The sequence below is a fragment of the Plasmodium sp. gorilla clade G2 genome, assembly GCF_900097015.1.
Source record: "Plasmodium sp. gorilla clade G2 genome assembly, chromosome: 8".
Lineage (NCBI taxonomy): Eukaryota > Apicomplexa > Aconoidasida > Haemosporida > Plasmodiidae > Plasmodium > Plasmodium adleri (nom. inval.).
In genome coordinates, this window is record NC_041700.1 from 304,579 (window position 1) to 323,676 (window position 19,098).

General features: G+C 18.8%; 5 protein-coding genes across 5 annotated transcripts; 2 read left to right on the forward strand and 3 right to left on the reverse strand.

The window, feature by feature from the left end:
• Window positions 1–532: 532 nt before the first annotated feature.
• On the reverse strand, window positions 533–4,555 carry PADL01_0807100 (conserved Plasmodium protein, unknown function; the record flags this gene model as incomplete). The annotated part of the gene is made up of 4 exons (XM_028681407.1): window positions 533–568; window positions 736–3,665; window positions 3,886–4,134; window positions 4,267–4,555. The coding sequence occupies 4 exons, from the start codon at window positions 4,553–4,555 to the stop codon at window positions 533–535; spliced, it is 3,504 nt and encodes a 1,167-aa protein (XP_028537788.1).
• A 1,165-nt stretch (window positions 4,556–5,720) lies between these two features.
• On the reverse strand, window positions 5,721–9,243 carry PADL01_0807200 (serine protease DegP; the record flags this gene model as incomplete). The annotated part of the gene is made up of 5 exons (XM_028681408.1): window positions 5,721–7,170; window positions 7,269–7,508; window positions 7,640–7,726; window positions 7,880–8,192; window positions 8,328–9,243. 5 exons carry the CDS (start codon window positions 9,241–9,243, stop codon window positions 5,721–5,723), a joined length of 3,006 nt encoding a protein of 1,001 aa, XP_028537789.1.
• A 799-nt stretch (window positions 9,244–10,042) lies between these two features.
• PADL01_0807300 (26S proteasome regulatory subunit RPN10, putative) lies at window positions 10,043–11,546 on the reverse strand (the record flags this gene model as incomplete). Its single annotated transcript, XM_028681409.1, has 2 exons — window positions 10,043–11,314; window positions 11,457–11,546. The coding sequence occupies 2 exons, from the start codon at window positions 11,544–11,546 to the stop codon at window positions 10,043–10,045; spliced, it is 1,362 nt and encodes a 453-aa protein (XP_028537790.1).
• Window positions 11,547–12,711: 1,165 nt separating this feature from the next.
• Window positions 12,712–14,382, forward strand: PADL01_0807400 (tyrosine--tRNA ligase; the record flags this gene model as incomplete). Its single annotated transcript, XM_028681410.1, has 3 exons — window positions 12,712–12,931; window positions 13,368–14,075; window positions 14,189–14,382. The coding sequence occupies 3 exons, from the start codon at window positions 12,712–12,714 to the stop codon at window positions 14,380–14,382; spliced, it is 1,122 nt and encodes a 373-aa protein (XP_028537791.1).
• Window positions 14,383–14,978: 596 nt separating this feature from the next.
• PADL01_0807500 (conserved Plasmodium protein, unknown function) lies at window positions 14,979–18,797 on the forward strand (the record flags this gene model as incomplete). The annotated part of the gene is made up of 1 exon (XM_028681411.1): window positions 14,979–18,797. One exon carries the CDS (start codon window positions 14,979–14,981, stop codon window positions 18,795–18,797), a length of 3,819 nt encoding a protein of 1,272 aa, XP_028537792.1.
• Between the last annotated feature and the right edge of the window lie 301 nt (window positions 18,798–19,098).

The following is a 19,098-nucleotide window of genomic DNA, read 5'->3' on the forward strand; positions in this document are numbered from 1 at the left end:
ATATTTGTTCCCATACATTTAAGACGTTACAGAAATGTAAATATAAAATATATAAATAAATAAATAAATATATATATATATATATATATATATTATGAAAGTTAAAAAAACAATTAAAAAATAAATAAAATGGGGTATGCATATATTTTTTTTCTTATAAAGAAAAAACTTAAAAATTAAATATCGAATTATAATAAGACCTATACTTATTTATCAATTTAACAATTATATATATATATATATATATATATATATATATATATGTTTGTGTGTGTATTTTTTTTTTTTTTTTTTTTTTTTCTTTTTTAAATAATTATTATTATAATTTCCATTTTGTGAGTACATACTCCTATTATATAATTCATCTTAAAGGTTGTTATAATTCAGAAAATTATTATTGTTATCATTCATATTAATAAAAATAAACATATTGTATATAGGTATGTGTCGATATAAATTTATTAAGGTTAATAATATACATATGTGTATGTTATTTTTAAAATGGTAAGATATGTTATTTATTTCTTTGTTCTTACATTGAAGAGTCGTCATGATTGTAAAAACTGCTCTATAAAGTGAAATATATAAATAAACATTAATATATAAACATTAATATATAAAAATTAATATATAAACATTAATATATATATACATTAATATATATATACATTAATATATATATACATTAATATATATACATTTATATATATATATTTTTTATTTTTTTCATTTTACTGTTCTTCTTTGAGAGGATCTATCATAAGATGGAGGAATGTTGGGAGGGGGAGGAGGTAATTTCCATGATTTTCTTTCTGAACTAATTGTAAAATTATTCATATCAAAATTTCTAGAAGTATCTTTTGTTGATGCATATGGATCTTGCATTTCTGACTGATTTTTAAGATTTTTATCACTTTTTCTATCATCCATTTTTAATTTCATATCATAATCTGTTCTTCCTCTTTTATCATATCTTTTATTTGAATATATATCTCCTCTTCTATTCATTTCAATGGATTCTTCTCTTCTTCGTTTAACATTTTTATTATCATTCCTTATGCTATTTCTATGATCATTCATCATACTATTTCTATGATCATTCATCATACTATTTCGATTGTCATTCATCATACTATTTCTATGGTCATTCATCATACTATTTCTATGGTCATTCATCATACTATTTCGATGGTCATTTCTCATATTATTTCTATTGTCATTTCTATGATCATTTCTTTGATCATTTCTTTGATCATTTCTCATGCTGTGACCACCCCTCATACTATTATTTTCATTTCTCATACTGTGACCACCCCTCATACTATTATTATCATTTCTCATACTACTATTATCACCTCTCATACTACTATTATCACCTCTCATACTATTATTATTCCTCATGGGTTTATATGAAAAATTTCCATGCGATGTAGATACATTATTATTATTATTATTATTATTAAAATTTTTATGATCATTCATATTTGAAGCATTATAATTTCGATAGACAGATGACGAATTATTTTTTCTATTTATGCCTTCCCTTTGGTTTTCATTTTTTAAATATTTTTGATTTTTGTCTTCCCTCTTAGTATTATCATAGTTATTATTATTGTGCATGCTATTTCTAATATTGTTATCATTTCTATAAGATTTATTAAAATTATTTTGTATATTACTTGTAGCATGTTTATATAAGACACTGTTGTTATTTGTATTATTTTTATGACGATTTATATTTCTCTGATTGTTCATGTTATTCATATTATGACGATGATTATTATTAATGGTGTTATTCACATGTTTATAAGATTCATTTTTTGGTGTTGGTAATAGAGGAGGTTTATTTTTATTATCACCCATTGAATAAAGACCATTTTTATTATATTTTTTTTTCATAATTCTTTTTGAATTATTATCATTTGTATTATTATCTTCTTCATATTGTTTATTATAATCTTTTTTAATATAAAAATTTACAGATAATTTATTATAATCAGTATTGACAGTTGAAACGGATTTATTATATATACTTGTTAAAATATTATATTCAAAAAATACATTTACATCATTATTAAAATGAAAAAAATCGAATGGATTAAATATGGTTTTAAATAAATCATCATTAATAATACATGTTTTATTTTTTATCATATTATTGATATTATTTTGATACATATAATAAGATGATATTATATTATTATTCATATGATTATAAATACTTGAAATATTGTCATTTCTAAAATGTTTAGATGTTTTTAAATTATGAACATATAATTTATATCTCATTTGATTTATATGTTTTATTTGTTCATTTAAAGATGTATATGATTTTCTTGGTTCATTAAAAGTAGAATAATATATTTTTTTTAAAAAATGATAAGAATCTATTTTATAATTATATTCCATATGTGGTATCAAAACAACTAATTCTTCTGGTACGGTAATTTGTTTTTTCTTTTTTAAAACAAATGAAAAAAATTTACAATTTTTTAAAAATTCATTATAAATAAAATGATATCCATATATTAAAGGATAATAACTATTTATAATATCTTCCACATGGAATTTTGAATTTATTTCTTCTTCTTTTTTTATATGTTCATTAAAACAAAATATTTGCATTATTTTTTTAAAATTTATTTCATATAATAATGGAAAACGTATTATATTTATTAATCCACTTTTTTTTATATCATCATTAGTATATATATATTTTATTATTTCTATATCATCAGTTGTAGATGTATTTACATCGTCAAGTAATTCATTGATCTCTTTATCTTTATTATGATCCTCTTCAAATATATCTCTTATAATATTATCTTCATCTTGTGAGTAATTTTCTATATCTTCTTCATTGTTATCATCACTACAATCTCCATTACTAACATCATCATAAATGAAATTATTATTATTGTCATTATTATTATTATTATTATTGTTGTTGTTGTTGTTGTCATTATTATTGTTGTTGTTGTCATTATTATTGTTGTTATTATTTATATCATCATTATTATCTTCTAAATTTACATCCTTTTCATTTGAATAATCTCCTTCTTCGTTTTCTTCATAGTATTCATCTTGGACGTTTAAATTATTATATTCTTCATCATTTATGGTGTCACCTGCATTATTATTTAAATTGTCGTCTATATTGTTATCTATATTGTTATCTACATTGTCATCTACATTGTCATCTACATTGTCGTCCACAGTATCGTCTACATTTTCATCTACATTTTCATCTACATTTTCATCTACATTTTCATCTACATTTTCATCTACATTGTCGTCTAAATTTTCATCCATTTTATTATCCACATTATTGAACATCAAATTCTTGAGCGAATTAATAGTATCATGTATACTTTCCTTTTTAAATCCCTCATTATCATTTGAATAAACTTCATTGTCGTTTAAAGACAAATCTTTTTGTGTTAAATCATTCATATCATCTGGATCGTTTTTATTGTGTTCTTCCTCTTCATCAGTTTCTATAAAGTTTTTTAATTTTTCGTGTGTCCAAAATAAATGAACATTTGTATTCTTCATACTTATGTAAGTAATTTCAAGAGTTAGAAGAATAAGAAAATAATAAATTCTTAAGGTAGTCACTTTATCATTATATTTCAGTTGTATATCGTTAATATTAAAACTGAGGCCTACAAAAATATTTTAATATGAGGAATGAAAATAAATGTTAAAAGGATTTTAATTTATACATATATATATATATACATATACATATACATTCTTTAAAAATAATGAAATATTTGTAGGATAAATGAATAAACAAAAAGAAATTTACATATATATAAATACATATATATATTATATATATATATATATTTTTTTATGTTTGTTTCATTTTAATTATCTTACCAGGAAGTATCAAAAAAACGGTCTTAAAAAAATTCTTAGGGAAATAAGATTTTAAATTAAATAAGTTTGCATTATATATAATATGCACATTTTTATTTGCATGATTTTCTTTAAATTTCCTTGTAAAATCAAAGGGACCATATTTCATGGGCACATTATCTATTTCTGTTTTTTCATGTAATGATTTGTTTTTTTTTTTTTTTTCTAGATCTCTCAATAATAAGTTTACTTGAAATTCTGTTAACGTGCCTATAAAAATAAATAAATAAATAAATATATACATATATACATACATACATATATATATTATATATATATATATATTTACATATAATTGTATTTTTTATTTTATTATATATATATATATTTTTTTAAACTCACTTGCTATATATATATTGGATGATGCATATTCTTGAATTATATAATTTGAAAAAGATAAATTTTCATCACCTATTATTAATATATTCTGATCACACAAGTTATTATCATTATCATCTTCTTCCTCTTCATCTTCTTCTTCTTCTTCTTCTTCTTCATCTTGTTCTTTTTTTTTTTTTTTTTCGTCATCTATAATACTTGCATTAATATCATCATCATCATCATTATTTTCATTCTTTGCCTTTTCATTTTTAGGATCTCTTTCTATAGTACTACCACTCTCGTCATTCATATTTTTAATATTTTAAAAAATATAAATAAAATATATAAACTCAAAAATATAAAATAAACCTTATATATTTTAAATGTATAAAATCAAAAAAAAAAAAAAAAAAAAACAATATAATATATATATATATATATATATATATATATTACATATACATATATTTATTTATTTATATGTTGACTTGAGTTTTCTTATTTTTTTCAATTATTTTTATTTTATATATTTATTTATAATATATATTTAATTTATATACAATGTGGTCATATATAAAAAAATTATAATATATATATTTTTTTATTCCTTGATAATATATATAAAAAATAAATTTATAAGCATATTATTAAAAAGATGGATAATTATATTATTATATATATATATATTATATTATGTATATATTATATACATATAATAAATACTCTTATCTTATATGTTTTATTTATATATTTCATGTGCTTATAAATTTTAATTATATATATATATATATTATATAAGGGAAAAAAAATAAAATGAAATAAAGTAAAACGAAAAAAGAAAAAAAAAAAAAAAAGGGGCTTGCCTTGCCTTACCTATATAATAATTATATCTATAATATGTACATAATATATTATATATATATAATATATATATAATATTTATATATATATTTTTAATATATATAATATTTAATATATCTCATCAAAAAAATATATATTTCAACTATTATATTATAAATATTATATTGTATAATTTCTCATTACCATTAAATAATAAAAATATAATAATTTTTTTCAATTTTTTCTTTTTTTATTTTTTTAATGGGTTATAAAAAAAAAAAAAATATATATATACATATATATATATATATATATATATATATATATATTTATATTATTATATTTTTACATTTTTATGTTTCTCCTCTACAGGTGTAACTTAATATTTTTTTTTTCATTTTAATGTTATTTGATTGAATTAAATATTTGTATTGTTATAAATTAAAGGTTAAAATAATATAATAAATACATATATACAGAATAATGATTATATTGTATATATGAAAGGATAATAATAATGCACGAGAATAAATGAATAAATAAATATAAATATATAAATATATATATATATATATATATATATATATATATATATATATATATATATACATATATATATTTTTTTTTTTGATAGACTAGTATACATATCTATCACTTGTTATAGAATAAATCTTTTTAATTTCTTCCGAATATTTTTGAACGTCTCTTTTATTTAATACTATCGGTACTTGCTGACCAGACGTTGTTAAAATTAAAATATGAATAATTTTATTTAATTCTAATGATGTTATATTTTTATTATAACAATTTATATAGTTATGAAGATTATATTTATTTTTGGTTAAGTATTTAGATTTGTGTGTATATTTTATCATTTCAATTAATTGAATAAAATGTTTTAAATTTTTTACAATTATATTATTTACCTTAAGTACAATAGAATCAGTGTAATAATATCCTGTTGTTATTTTTGTTGGTAATATATTTTTTAATATAACTATTTCATCTGTACTTTTTTTTTTAAAATGATTATATAATAATAATCTATCAATCTCTGTATTTTGTACATACAAATATAAATTTCTTGTTAATATAGTAAAAACTATTCCACCATATATAAAATATTTATTTCTTTTATCCCAGTTATGTTTTTTTAATAAATATTCTACTTTATATAATTTTATTATAATTATTTTTATTTTCTTATTTCTTACTATTTTAATTTTAATTATATCATTTATAAATTTATCATTAAATAAATATTCAAAGCCTACAGTTTCTTCGTCTCTTAAGATGACAGTGCCATCGTTGTTAATCTGTTTATCATCTACTCTTAGAATTATATCATTGATTTTTAAACCATACAAAAGATTTCCATCCTCACCACTAATATAATCATTATTACTACTACTACTATTATTATTATTATTATTATTATTATTATTATTATATATTTTTTTTTTATCACTCTTAATATTGTTTAAAATATATGTGCAGGATGCATCCATCTCAGGCGTATCCCTATGGTCATTACCCATATAATCATATTTATCACCCATATAATCATATTTATCATCAATATAATCATATTTATTATCAATATAATCATATTTATCATCAATAGAATCATATTTATCACCAATATAATCATATTTATCACCAATATAATCATATTTATCACCAATATAATCATATTTATCACCCATATAATCATATTTACCACACACATTATAATGTTTACCTTGTTCTTTACTCATATGACCTTCAAATACCTCCGTTATCAATATTCCAGAATTTTCTTTTATTATTTTTTTTCTTTCCAATTCTGCTAATCCTAAGGCTTCACGCAGATAAGGATTTTCTAGAGGTTCATACTTGACTCCCAAGAAAGCATATCCAGTATATTTTTTATTTTTATGTATATCTAAAAGAACGTGACTAATTATAGTGCTGGGTATAATGTATGATATATTATTAGAAACTTTGTAGGATTGAAAACAAATACCTACAACTTTTTCTTTGACAAGAGCTGGGCCTCCGCTATTCCCTGGGTTCAGAGGTGCATCTATTTGGGTTAACAAAAATCTTATCCAAAAAAAATATAAAAATATAAAAATAAATATATACACACATATTTATATATATATATATATATATATATATATTATTATTGTTTATTATACTTATAATTTGAATGTTTGTAATACTGCACGTCTATTCTACTTACAATTCCTTCTGTTACACTCAACTTATCACCACCTGATGGATATCCAATAGTTATAATTTCATCTTTTAAGGAAGGCAGAGGTCCAAAATGAAGAGCATATACATCATCAAAAAATGTTTTATCTTCAACAGTTAGGATTGCTATATCTACATCATGTGCAACGAATAAAATCTTCGACTCATATTTTCCAGAATTTCTACAATGAAGAAGGTGACATTTTTTTAAAACGAAAATATTCATACATACATACATACATACATATATATATATATATATATATATATATATATACATGTGTATGTTTATATGTTTATGTATTTATTTAACCCGTGCTTTCTTATTAATATCCTGGTACTATAAGAAATATTGTGAGCATTAGTTAAAATTAAATGACCCTCAATAATAAACCCAGATCTGCCAACAAAAAAAAAAAAAAAAAAAAAAAAAAAAAAATAAATTACATATATATAAATATATATATATATATCCCCTTATATATTAATATTATATGTCTTATTTGTAATATTTTCTTTCACATTCAAGTAATACATATATATATATAATAACCCTGTTATGCTTTTAGGTGGATTGTTTTGCCATATCATTTCAAGGCTAGGCTCTGTTATATCCACATATAATTTTACAACACCTTTAAAATATTTTTTAAATGAATTACCTTGCTCTTTTATATTATTATCTTCTTCTTTTATTTTTCTTTCACTTCCTTCTTCCACTTGAATGTCTTTTATTCTACTACTGAAAGATATGTTTTGTAAATTTTTTAAAAGTTTTTCATTTATTATAGACTCTTCTTTATTATTCTTATTTGTATTCATTTTTATGTTCTCTTTATTTGGCGACGAGCGCACGAAATATTCCCCTACAAAAAAAAAAAAAAAAAAAAAAAATAAAAAAAAAAAAATAAACATAAAAATAAAAATAAAAATATATATATATTAAATATATATATATGTGTGACCATATAAATATCTTTTATGTTTTATTTTTTCTTTACTTGGAAAAAATGGGAAGACGCCCCCAATAGACTTATCCATTTTTACATCCTCACTCATTTTTTTATTTTTGTTCATTAAATTCTTTTTAATTGAACTAATCATAGAGGGTGTGAGATAATTCTTTATTTTTTTTTTATCATAACCAACAATATGAAATTTAATTTGTCCAATTTTTTTTTTGTTTTTTAATTTATCATTTAGTAGATCCTTTTTTTTTTCAATTAATATATTTTTTTTAACATTAAAATGTTGTACTGAATTAATTTCATTTATTTTATTATTATTATTTTTTTTGTTATATATATAATTTTTTTTTTTTTTTTTTTTTTTTTTTTTTTCCTCATTTTTTAAGAATTCATCATAATTAAAATCATTAATTACATTTTTTTGATTGCATTGTTTAGACAAACATAAAATATTCTTTTCATCTTCATTAAGAGTATAAGATTTGTTATATAGATGAGGGTTCTTCCACAATATGTTATTTGACATATGATCATTATGTGACATATTTTTATATTTTATATTATGGGTTATTTTTTCCTTTTTTTTTTGGGGGTTCTCATATGATAAGTATTTTTTTTTTTTTTTATATATATAACTATTGAGTGGATTATATGATACATTATTTTGTTCTTCTAATAAATTATATTCTTTTCTCATATAACCATCATTTTTTTTATTATAATGTAAAATATCTGCAATGTGAGTTATTTCAATATCTCTTTGATCATTCAATATACGACATAATATATACCTATTGTCATCTCTTCTTTTAAAATAAGTAGAAGATATCATTTCTTTTTCTCCTGAACAATTCAGAAAATTGTTCGTATCACATCGGGGCCTTAAAAAAATTAACATTATTATCATTAAAATGATTTTATAATATGGAGGTATACAAATAAAATCCATCTTTACACATAAAATAAATAAAAATATATATATATATATATATATATATATGTGTTAATATAATATATTATATCCCTTCTTTTATATCTTTCTATAAGACGAACAAAAATAACTACCACAAAAATTTTTTTTAATACATAATATTTTATTATTTTGTTTTTTTTTTATATGTTTCCTTTTACACCTTTATCAAAACCTTAATGCACCGTATTGCATTTAATCAGCCTACTTGCCAAACATACTCAAAAAAAAAAAAAAAAAAAAAAAAATTAAAATAAATAATATCAATATATATATATTATTTAAGTTCAATTTAATGAGAAACACATTTACTCTTCTTTATATTTCTCAGCTTGGATATTTATAGAAGAAAGTAAAATAGGAAGATTACAATATATCAGGGAATACACATATATTATATATATATATGTATATATGTATGTCCTGTTTGTTGTTGGCGATATTAAAAGACACACATAGGTAAGAATAATAATTCTTGAAATATAAATATAAATATATTTATATATATATATTCATTTATATCTTAGAATTAATAAAAAAATTAAAATAAAAAAAAAAAAAAAAAAAAAAAAGGTGCCCACGTAAATAATTGAACCTTAATAAGAATAAAATTACAAGGAATAAAAAATTTTTAGGGACATGAATGGGAACGATATAAAAAAATATAAATGTATAAAAATATATACACAAAATATAAATAAATAAATAAATATATATATAAATAAATAAATAAATATATATATATATATATATATATATATATATATATATATATATTTTATTCTTTATTTTTTTTATCTTTGTCGCTGTCTCCTTCATTTTTGTCAAAAACATTAACATTTGGATTTATTTTTCCTAAGATGTTAGATATATAACTAGTATCTTGTATCAATGAAGATGCAGATTGTTCATTTTCTTCATCTTTATTTATTATATTATTATTTTCATCTTTATGTTCTCTATCCTTATAAATATTTTCATTAATAATATCTTTGGATGTATCTTCAATATTTTCTTCTTTATCTATTTTAAATACTTTTTCATAGCTTTCATTTTCTTTTTTTTCCTTTGATTCTTCTAATTTATTCTCATCATTTTTATCAAAATTATTTTTATAGCTTTCATTTACAAGTGCAAAATTTTCATCTTTTTTATAATAATTAGGAGAATTAATATTATCACCACAAGAACTACTACTATTATTATTGCTATTATTATTATTGCTATTATTATTATTATTATTATTTTCATTATTATTTTCATTATTATTGTTGTTACAACTTGTTGTGTCTTTATTTTCTACTTTATTTTTTTCTGTATATTCTCTTAATGATAATATTAAAGCCTCCTTTAACTCATTATCTATATCTTTCATATTTTCAATTTCTTCAATTGTTGGCAAGTCATTATTATTACTTGTAATATTATTAGGATTATTATTAGCACCTGTGTTTATGTTATTACTACTATTCATATTTTTTTCTATATTATGACTTTCTTCAAGTGATAACTGCATAGCATTAAGAAGTTGATCATCATCTTGAATATTTCCTATATTAAAATCATTATTATTTAAGAAAGAATTCAAAACAAATTTACTCAAATTATTTTCATATTCTGGGCATTCAATAAATCTACAATTATCATTATTATTTACACTCTCAAATAACATCATTAATTTATCTCTATTCTTATTTATATTGCCAAAGCTTATTATATCAACAGATATATTATTCTTTTTTAATTGCTTCCCAGTATTTATTAATTGCTTCTCATTTACATTAAATGGACTACCTATAAATAATATTATTTTCTGTTCTAAATTCTTATCTACTCTATGCTTTAAAGCTAACTGGGCTATTAATAAACTTCTTATTATATCACACGTACCATCCAGTTTTATATCATGAATACAAGAAAGTAATTGACCAATATCATTTGTAAGAGACACCTTTACTTTTATTTTATCTCCAGCCATCATTAATATCCCTATATTGTTTTTATAATGTAAGCTCGTCTTATTACAGCACAGAACATTCACACAATCGATCTATAAAAGGAAAGAAAAAAAATATATAAACATAAATATATAAACATATATATATATAAATATATATATATTTTTTCAATATACATATTATGTATTATATATATATTATCATTTTATATCTTTTTTTTTTTTTTTATTTTACCTGTGATAAAAATCTGTTAGGGACTATATCTTCATTTCTATTATAATCACTATTATCTATACATATTATAGTAGCTTCGATATTGCTCATTTTCTATTTATCAATATTAAAAAAAAAAAAAACAAAAACAAAAAAAATAATAATAATATAATAAATAAAAATTATGAATAATAATAATAAAATATATATATATATATATATATATATATATATATATATAAAATAAAAAAAAGGAAATCTTATTTTATATTAATAAGGTATATTATTATTTATGAAAAAATAATATATAAAATATTATCCTCAATAAAAAAAATATTACAGTACATATAAATTTTTTTTTTAAATATATATATATATATATATTATATATTATATATAATATATAACATATATTAAAAAATATATAATTTTTTTTTATATTATCATATACTTATACATTTATTTCTTTTTATTATTGTAAAATGGAAAAAATAAAAAAATATTTTTTCTTCTCTTTTTATAAAATTCACAAATTATAACATTTCCATTTTTTCATTTGATATATATATTATATATATATATATTTTTAATATTGTATTTATGTAAAAAAAAATACATTTATTATTTTGTATAAATATAATGTTGAATAATATTTATATACAAATTTATTAACAGTTAATTATTTATTATATATCTTTATAATATTGTTTTGTTTTTTAAAGGTATTTTACTTTTATTTATTTATGAAATATTTTGTATTCAATTGTTATTATGTTTTCTTCCAAATTAAAAAAAAAAAAATATATATATTTTTTTTTATTTATTATATATATATAATATAATATAAATATATAATTATTTATTGTACACTCAAATCGATGAGAAATATATATTATTAATTCATTCTGTTTATATGCATATATAATATATTATATATATAATATAAATATATATATATATATTTATTTATTTATATAATAAATTAAAATTAAAGGAACCCACCTCAAAAAAAAAAAAAAAAAAATAAATTAATAATATACATAAATAATATATATTTATATATACATTTTAAAGTAAAAAAATAAAATAAATCTGCACACCTTAAAAGTAATATATATATATATATATATATATATTTTTATGTTTATGTAATTTATTTTATTGAGTTTTCTTTAAAGAAGAAACTTATAATATTGTTATGCAAAAATTGTTAAGATACCATCCCATATTCAATTTTAAAAGAATACATAAACATAGTCATTATTTTTTTAAAAAAATGGAAACCACAGATACTAAAAGAGAAGAACAAGAAATTGAAGAAAAAAAAGCTGAAGAAGAATCAAAATCAGAAGATGTAGATAAAAGATTAAATGATATACTTTCCATATCATCAGAATGTATTCAACCGGATGAATTGAGAGTTAAATTATTATTGAAAAGAAAATTAATTTGTTATGATGGTTTCGAACCATCAGGCCGTATGCACATAGCTCAAGGTAAAAAATATAAATATAAAAATATATATATGTATATGTATATGTATATATATGAACAAGTCATATAATTAAATGCACACATATTTTTTACATGACTTGTTCAGGTATTTTTTTTGTATAATTTCTTCCCATTTTGGCTATTTATTATATATAATTATTTTATTCCCCTACACTTTCTTTTATATGCCACATGTATATATATATATATATATATATATGAACAAGTCATATAATTAAATGCACACATATTTTTTACATGACTTGTTCAGGTATTTATTTGTATAATTTCTTCCCATTTTGGCTATTTATTATATATAATTATTTTATTCCCCTACACTTTCTTTTATATGCCACATGTATATATATATATATATATATATATATATATATATATATTTATATATATATTTTTTTTTTTTATTTATATTTTTTATAGGATTACTTAAGAGCATTATTGTAAACAAACTGACGAGCAACGGCTGCACATTCATATTTTGGATTGCCGACTGGTTTGCTCAATTGAACAATAAAATGTCTGGTGATTTGAAAAAGATAAAGAAGGTTGGTAGTTATTTCATCGAGGTATGGAAGGGTTGTGGAATGAATATGGAGAATGTTCAATTTCTTTGGGCAAGTGAAGAGATAAATAAGAAGCCTAATGAATATTGGTCATTAGTTCTTGATATATCTAGAAGTTTTAATATTAATAGAATGAAAAGATGTTTAAAAATTATGGGAAGAAGTGAAGGAGAGGAAAATTATTGTTCTCAAATATTATATCCATGTATGCAGTGTGCTGATATATTTTTTTTGAATGTTGATATATGTCAGCTTGGAATAGATCAGAGGAAAGTAAATATGTTGGCACGAGAATATTGTGACATAAAAAAAATAAAAAAAAAACCTGTAATCCTTTCGCATGCCATGTTACCAGGTTTATTGGAAGGACAAGAAAAAATGTCTAAATCGGATGAAAATTCAGCAATTTTTATGGATGATTCAGAGAGTGACGTTAATAGAAAGATTAAAAAAGCATTTTGTCCTCCTAATGTTATTGAAAATAATCCAATATATGCATATGCAACGTCTATAATATTCCCTTACTATAATCAATTCAACTTAATAAGAAAGGAGAAAAATGGAGGTAAAAAAAAAGGGAAAAAGGAAATATGCACATATATATGTATATGCATATGTATATATATATATATATATATATATTTATTTATTTATTTATTTATTTATTATTTATTATAGGAGATAAGACATATTACACCGTACAAGAACTCGAACATGATTATGTGAATGGTTTAATACATCCATTAGATTTAAAGGATAATGTTGCCTTGTATATTAATAAATTACTTCAACCAGTTAGAGATCATTTTCAAAATAATATAGAGGCAAAAAATTTATTGAATGAAATAAAAAAATATAAAGTGACCAAATAATTTTTTTTTTAAAAACCTTATATAAATTCAAATTGTTCTTCCATGTATATTTTTTATGTTGTTTTAGAGAATTATATATATATATATTTAAATATATTTATATTTTTGTGTATAACTAATTAAATATTTTAAATTTATTTATACGTATTTTTTTTATTTTCCCATATTAGTTGCATTAGATGCATTTAATCATATATACATATGTATGTATATATATATATATATTTTTTTTTTTTTTTTTTTTTTTTTTTTTTTTTTTTTTAATTAATATTTAATCATATGTGTGATTATAATTTATTAAATTTTTTTGAAGATCCTATAAAACTGATTATAATATATTCTATTTATGAATTATTTATTTTTTTTAATTTTTTATGTTTAACAAGTGAGAACAGAATTTTTGTTATATGTAAAATTTTTATTTTTAGATAATACCCAATTGGGTATATTAAAAAAAAAAAATATACATATATATATATATATATATATATATAACTTTATAATTATATTTAATAAAACATTTCATTTTAATATATTATCAAAATGAAAGATATAATATATATATAATAATGTGTATGTTTATTTAGAAAGATGAAATGAAAATTAGTAATTATATTTTTGGCAGAATTATTGATTCTTATAGTTATGTTGATAAAATAAAAGAACATTTAGAATTTAATAGAATTAGAAAACACTTTCAAGATGCTAATATTCTTGATAAATTTTTAAATAATTATAAAAGGAAAATAGAATATTATCGAGAAAAAATAAAAACAAATGTACTTTCAATATTGAGAAAAAATTATATATCGTTTGACAATAATGTAGATGATGATTTAATATTTGTTAATAGGTATGTTTATTATGAAATAAAAAATGAAGAGTGTATTATGATATGTAGAAAAAGATTGAAAAGGAATTTTTTTAAAAAAAATAGAGAATATAATATAGGAAAAAAAAAGAAAGAGTATATAGAAAATAAATATATATATGATTATTGTTATAATTCACTGGATGAATTAAAAAAGGACAAATATATATCTAGATATAAATCTGAAATAGTTGTTATTTTTCCTTCATATTTTTATATTAAACATTTTAAAATTTTAAGAGATTATATATTTTCTTTTATAATTGAGAGAAATGATAAACCTTTAAATTTTTGTTATATGTTTAAAGGGACTTTTCCTATATATGATATGAACATAAAACAAAAAATAGATAAAAAAAATATTCCTTATCTCTTGAAAGATATATGTAATGAACAGTTAGAAAATAAATGGAATAAAAAAAAAAAAAGAAGAAGTAATAAAAAATTTACAAACATAGAACTGAATAATGATATACATTTGGATGTACACCAAAATAAAAATATTCATAATAATATTCATAAAAATATTCATAAAAATATTCATAAAAATATTCATAAAAGTATTCATAAAAGTATTCATAAAAGTATTCATAATAATATATGTAGTAATAATAAGAGAAATAATATCGTTGGATACTCCAACTTTATAGTTCCTATTATTAATAAGTGTATTTTTTTCAAGGAAGGAATATCAAATGTAGAATTTTTGAATATTTTAAAAAAAGATATATTTTTTTTTACAACACATATAAATAAAAAATACAGATGTAACCAATTATTTTTGAACGGGCCTAAATGTTTTAAAAAATTAATATATGAAGAAAAAGAAGAAGAATATTTTTTAAATTTATATAAAAGTAAAGATGAGAAAAAAATTTTCCTTTTAAGTGGTAGCCATTTTCATAATAAATTATTTTTATTGAATCTACCAAAGATATACTCAAAAAAAATAATAATAAAAAATAATTATTTAATAAAAGAAAGAAAACATGTTATAATTGATATGATTCAATTCATTTCTTGTCGTTTAAGAGGTAAATGTTATTTAGAAAATTTCTATGAACATATTATTATAATATGTCAAGGAGAAAGAAATCATGTAGACATATTTTTTATATGTACTAAAGATATTAATTATTTGATAAAAAGAGTGAAGAGGAAAAAATATAATAATAATGAAAAAAAAAAAAAAAAAGATCACACTTATTTAGACACATATAATAATAATATACATAATAAAAATATACATAATAATAATATATATAATAATATGTATAATAAATTACATTTTTGTCATATGAAATATAAAATTAAGATAAGAAAAATTGAAATTCCTATAGATTCAAAAATAAAAAAATTGGCTACATTAAAAAATTGTAATCTTCAAGATTTTGATATGAATAAATATGGTTTAGTAATTTATTTATATAAATATTTTTTAACACCTTTTATTTGTATACTTTATTTAAAAAATATTTATATCAACACATGTAAGAAAACAAGTGGTATACCTATTAATAATAATAATAATAATTATTATTATAATAATTATCATTTAATGAAGATGATGAAGATAATTTATCTTCCTATAAAGAAAGGTAGTATATCATGTAATATAAATAACAATTTTTATAGTCCCTTTATCTCTTTTAATATATGTAATACTTTTATAAACAATATAAAGTTACAATTAAATTTAAAAAAAGGATTCTTGTGCTTATCAAAAAATATTAATAAGATCGAGGATAAAGATGATCTGGTTTTTCGGTCGTCTAAATTATTTGAAAGTATTTATTTTAAATATGATAAGGAAATGCAACAAATTTTTGAACTGCATAAAAATTTTTGTATTAAAGATATTTTTTTAAAAACGACTGACAATAAAAAAATTGCCATCACGTTAGTATATAAGAGTAAAGATAATCATCATATATGTTATGATAGTTGTAATAATATAAGGAGCACAACTACGAGTGGGATGAATAATATAAATGATTGTATTAAAAGAATATTTGATAATAATAATAATAATTATGAGAAGGGAGATAAAAATAAAAAAAAGATAGAAATTACTAATTTTTTTGATTATATAATAAATGAGGAAAAAAAAATAAATATAGACAACAATAAAATGTGGTATAATAATAATAATAATAATAATAATAATAATACATATTATGATAATAATAATATATGTTATGATAATAATAATATATGTTATGATAACCATTTTGTAGATGATTTATATTCTCATAAGTATAATTATTTATTCAATGATTTTCCAATTATTTTTCATTATAATTTATCATCACAAATGAATATGGATACTTATAAAATTTATAATATCGAATCTAAAGAAGAAAAGAATCATATGTTACTTCCTCATTTTATTTATCCTAGTAAAACGATAATACATGTATACCCTTTTTATAATGAAATGAATTTAAGCACATACAACGATGAATATTATTTTTATCTTTTAAACAATTTTGTTATATCTTATTTTCATCTTAGAGGTTCTGGAGGTTTATTATATGACAACAATGAAAAAGGTCAGAGAAAGAAATTTATTTATAAAACAAAGGAAAAGAAAAAAATTATTGATGATTTTATGTATTGTATTAATTTTCTTAAATATAAAAATATAAGTAATACTGAAAAAATTTCTTTATATGTATATTCAAATTGTGGAATGATAGGAGGATATATTTTAGGTCATAAATATAAAATTCTAAAAAATATTATATTTTTTAATCCATTATTAGATATTTTTAATAACTTAACAGATTATAATAATCCACATGTACCTTCAGAATATTTAGAATTTGGATCTATGAATATAAATGATTATAATATAAAAAAGAATATACATATATCTATAAATAATAATAATAATAATGACAATAAAATAGACGGTGGGTATAATAAAAAACATAAAAGATATCACAAGAATAATATGAGACGAAATACAAAATGTAATAAAGAAAAATATTTAAAAGGAATACACAAAAATGTTAGAAATAATAAAAAAAAAAATATATATATATATAAATATATACCTTATTATTATTTATATACAATGTGTCCATATTATAATATATCTCCAAATTTTAATGAACATTATTGTAATAATATAAACAATATATCAAAGGAAGTTATTTCTTTAAACAAGAAGAATACTAATATGTTTTTTAAAAATAATATTCTTGTATATCTAAACAAAAATGATATTATATGTTCTAATTATAATTCTATAAAATATTTTACAAAGTATATAAATCATAAAAATCTCACAATAAATTATTATTATTATTATTATGATCATCATTATTATGATAATGGTCAGAATAAGCTAGATGAAACACATAAGGAATATCATAACAATAAAGTGAATTTTATAAATTTTAAAAATAATAATGAAAAGGAAAAACAAAACTTTTATATTTCTTTTTCTAATAAGGGTGGTCATAATGGATATGATTCTTCATCTGCTTATTTAAATACAATGTTAGATAAAATATATTTACATTTTTTTATAAATTAATTTAATATTCATGTTAAAATATGTAGCACATATGAAATAAGTTGTTACAAATTAAAACAAATGGAAATTTCACCACAAATATGAAATATATATATATGTGTTATTATATGTGTTATATATATGTTATATTTTTTTTTTTTTTTTTTTTTTTTTTTTTTTTTTTTATTATGCCTTACAATTTATTTTCTTATGTATAATGAATAAATGTAAGGTCATTTGATTTTATATTTTTTTTTAATATTAAAAAAAAAAAAAAAAATTTACAATATATTAAATATATATAATACTATTTATTTTTTTG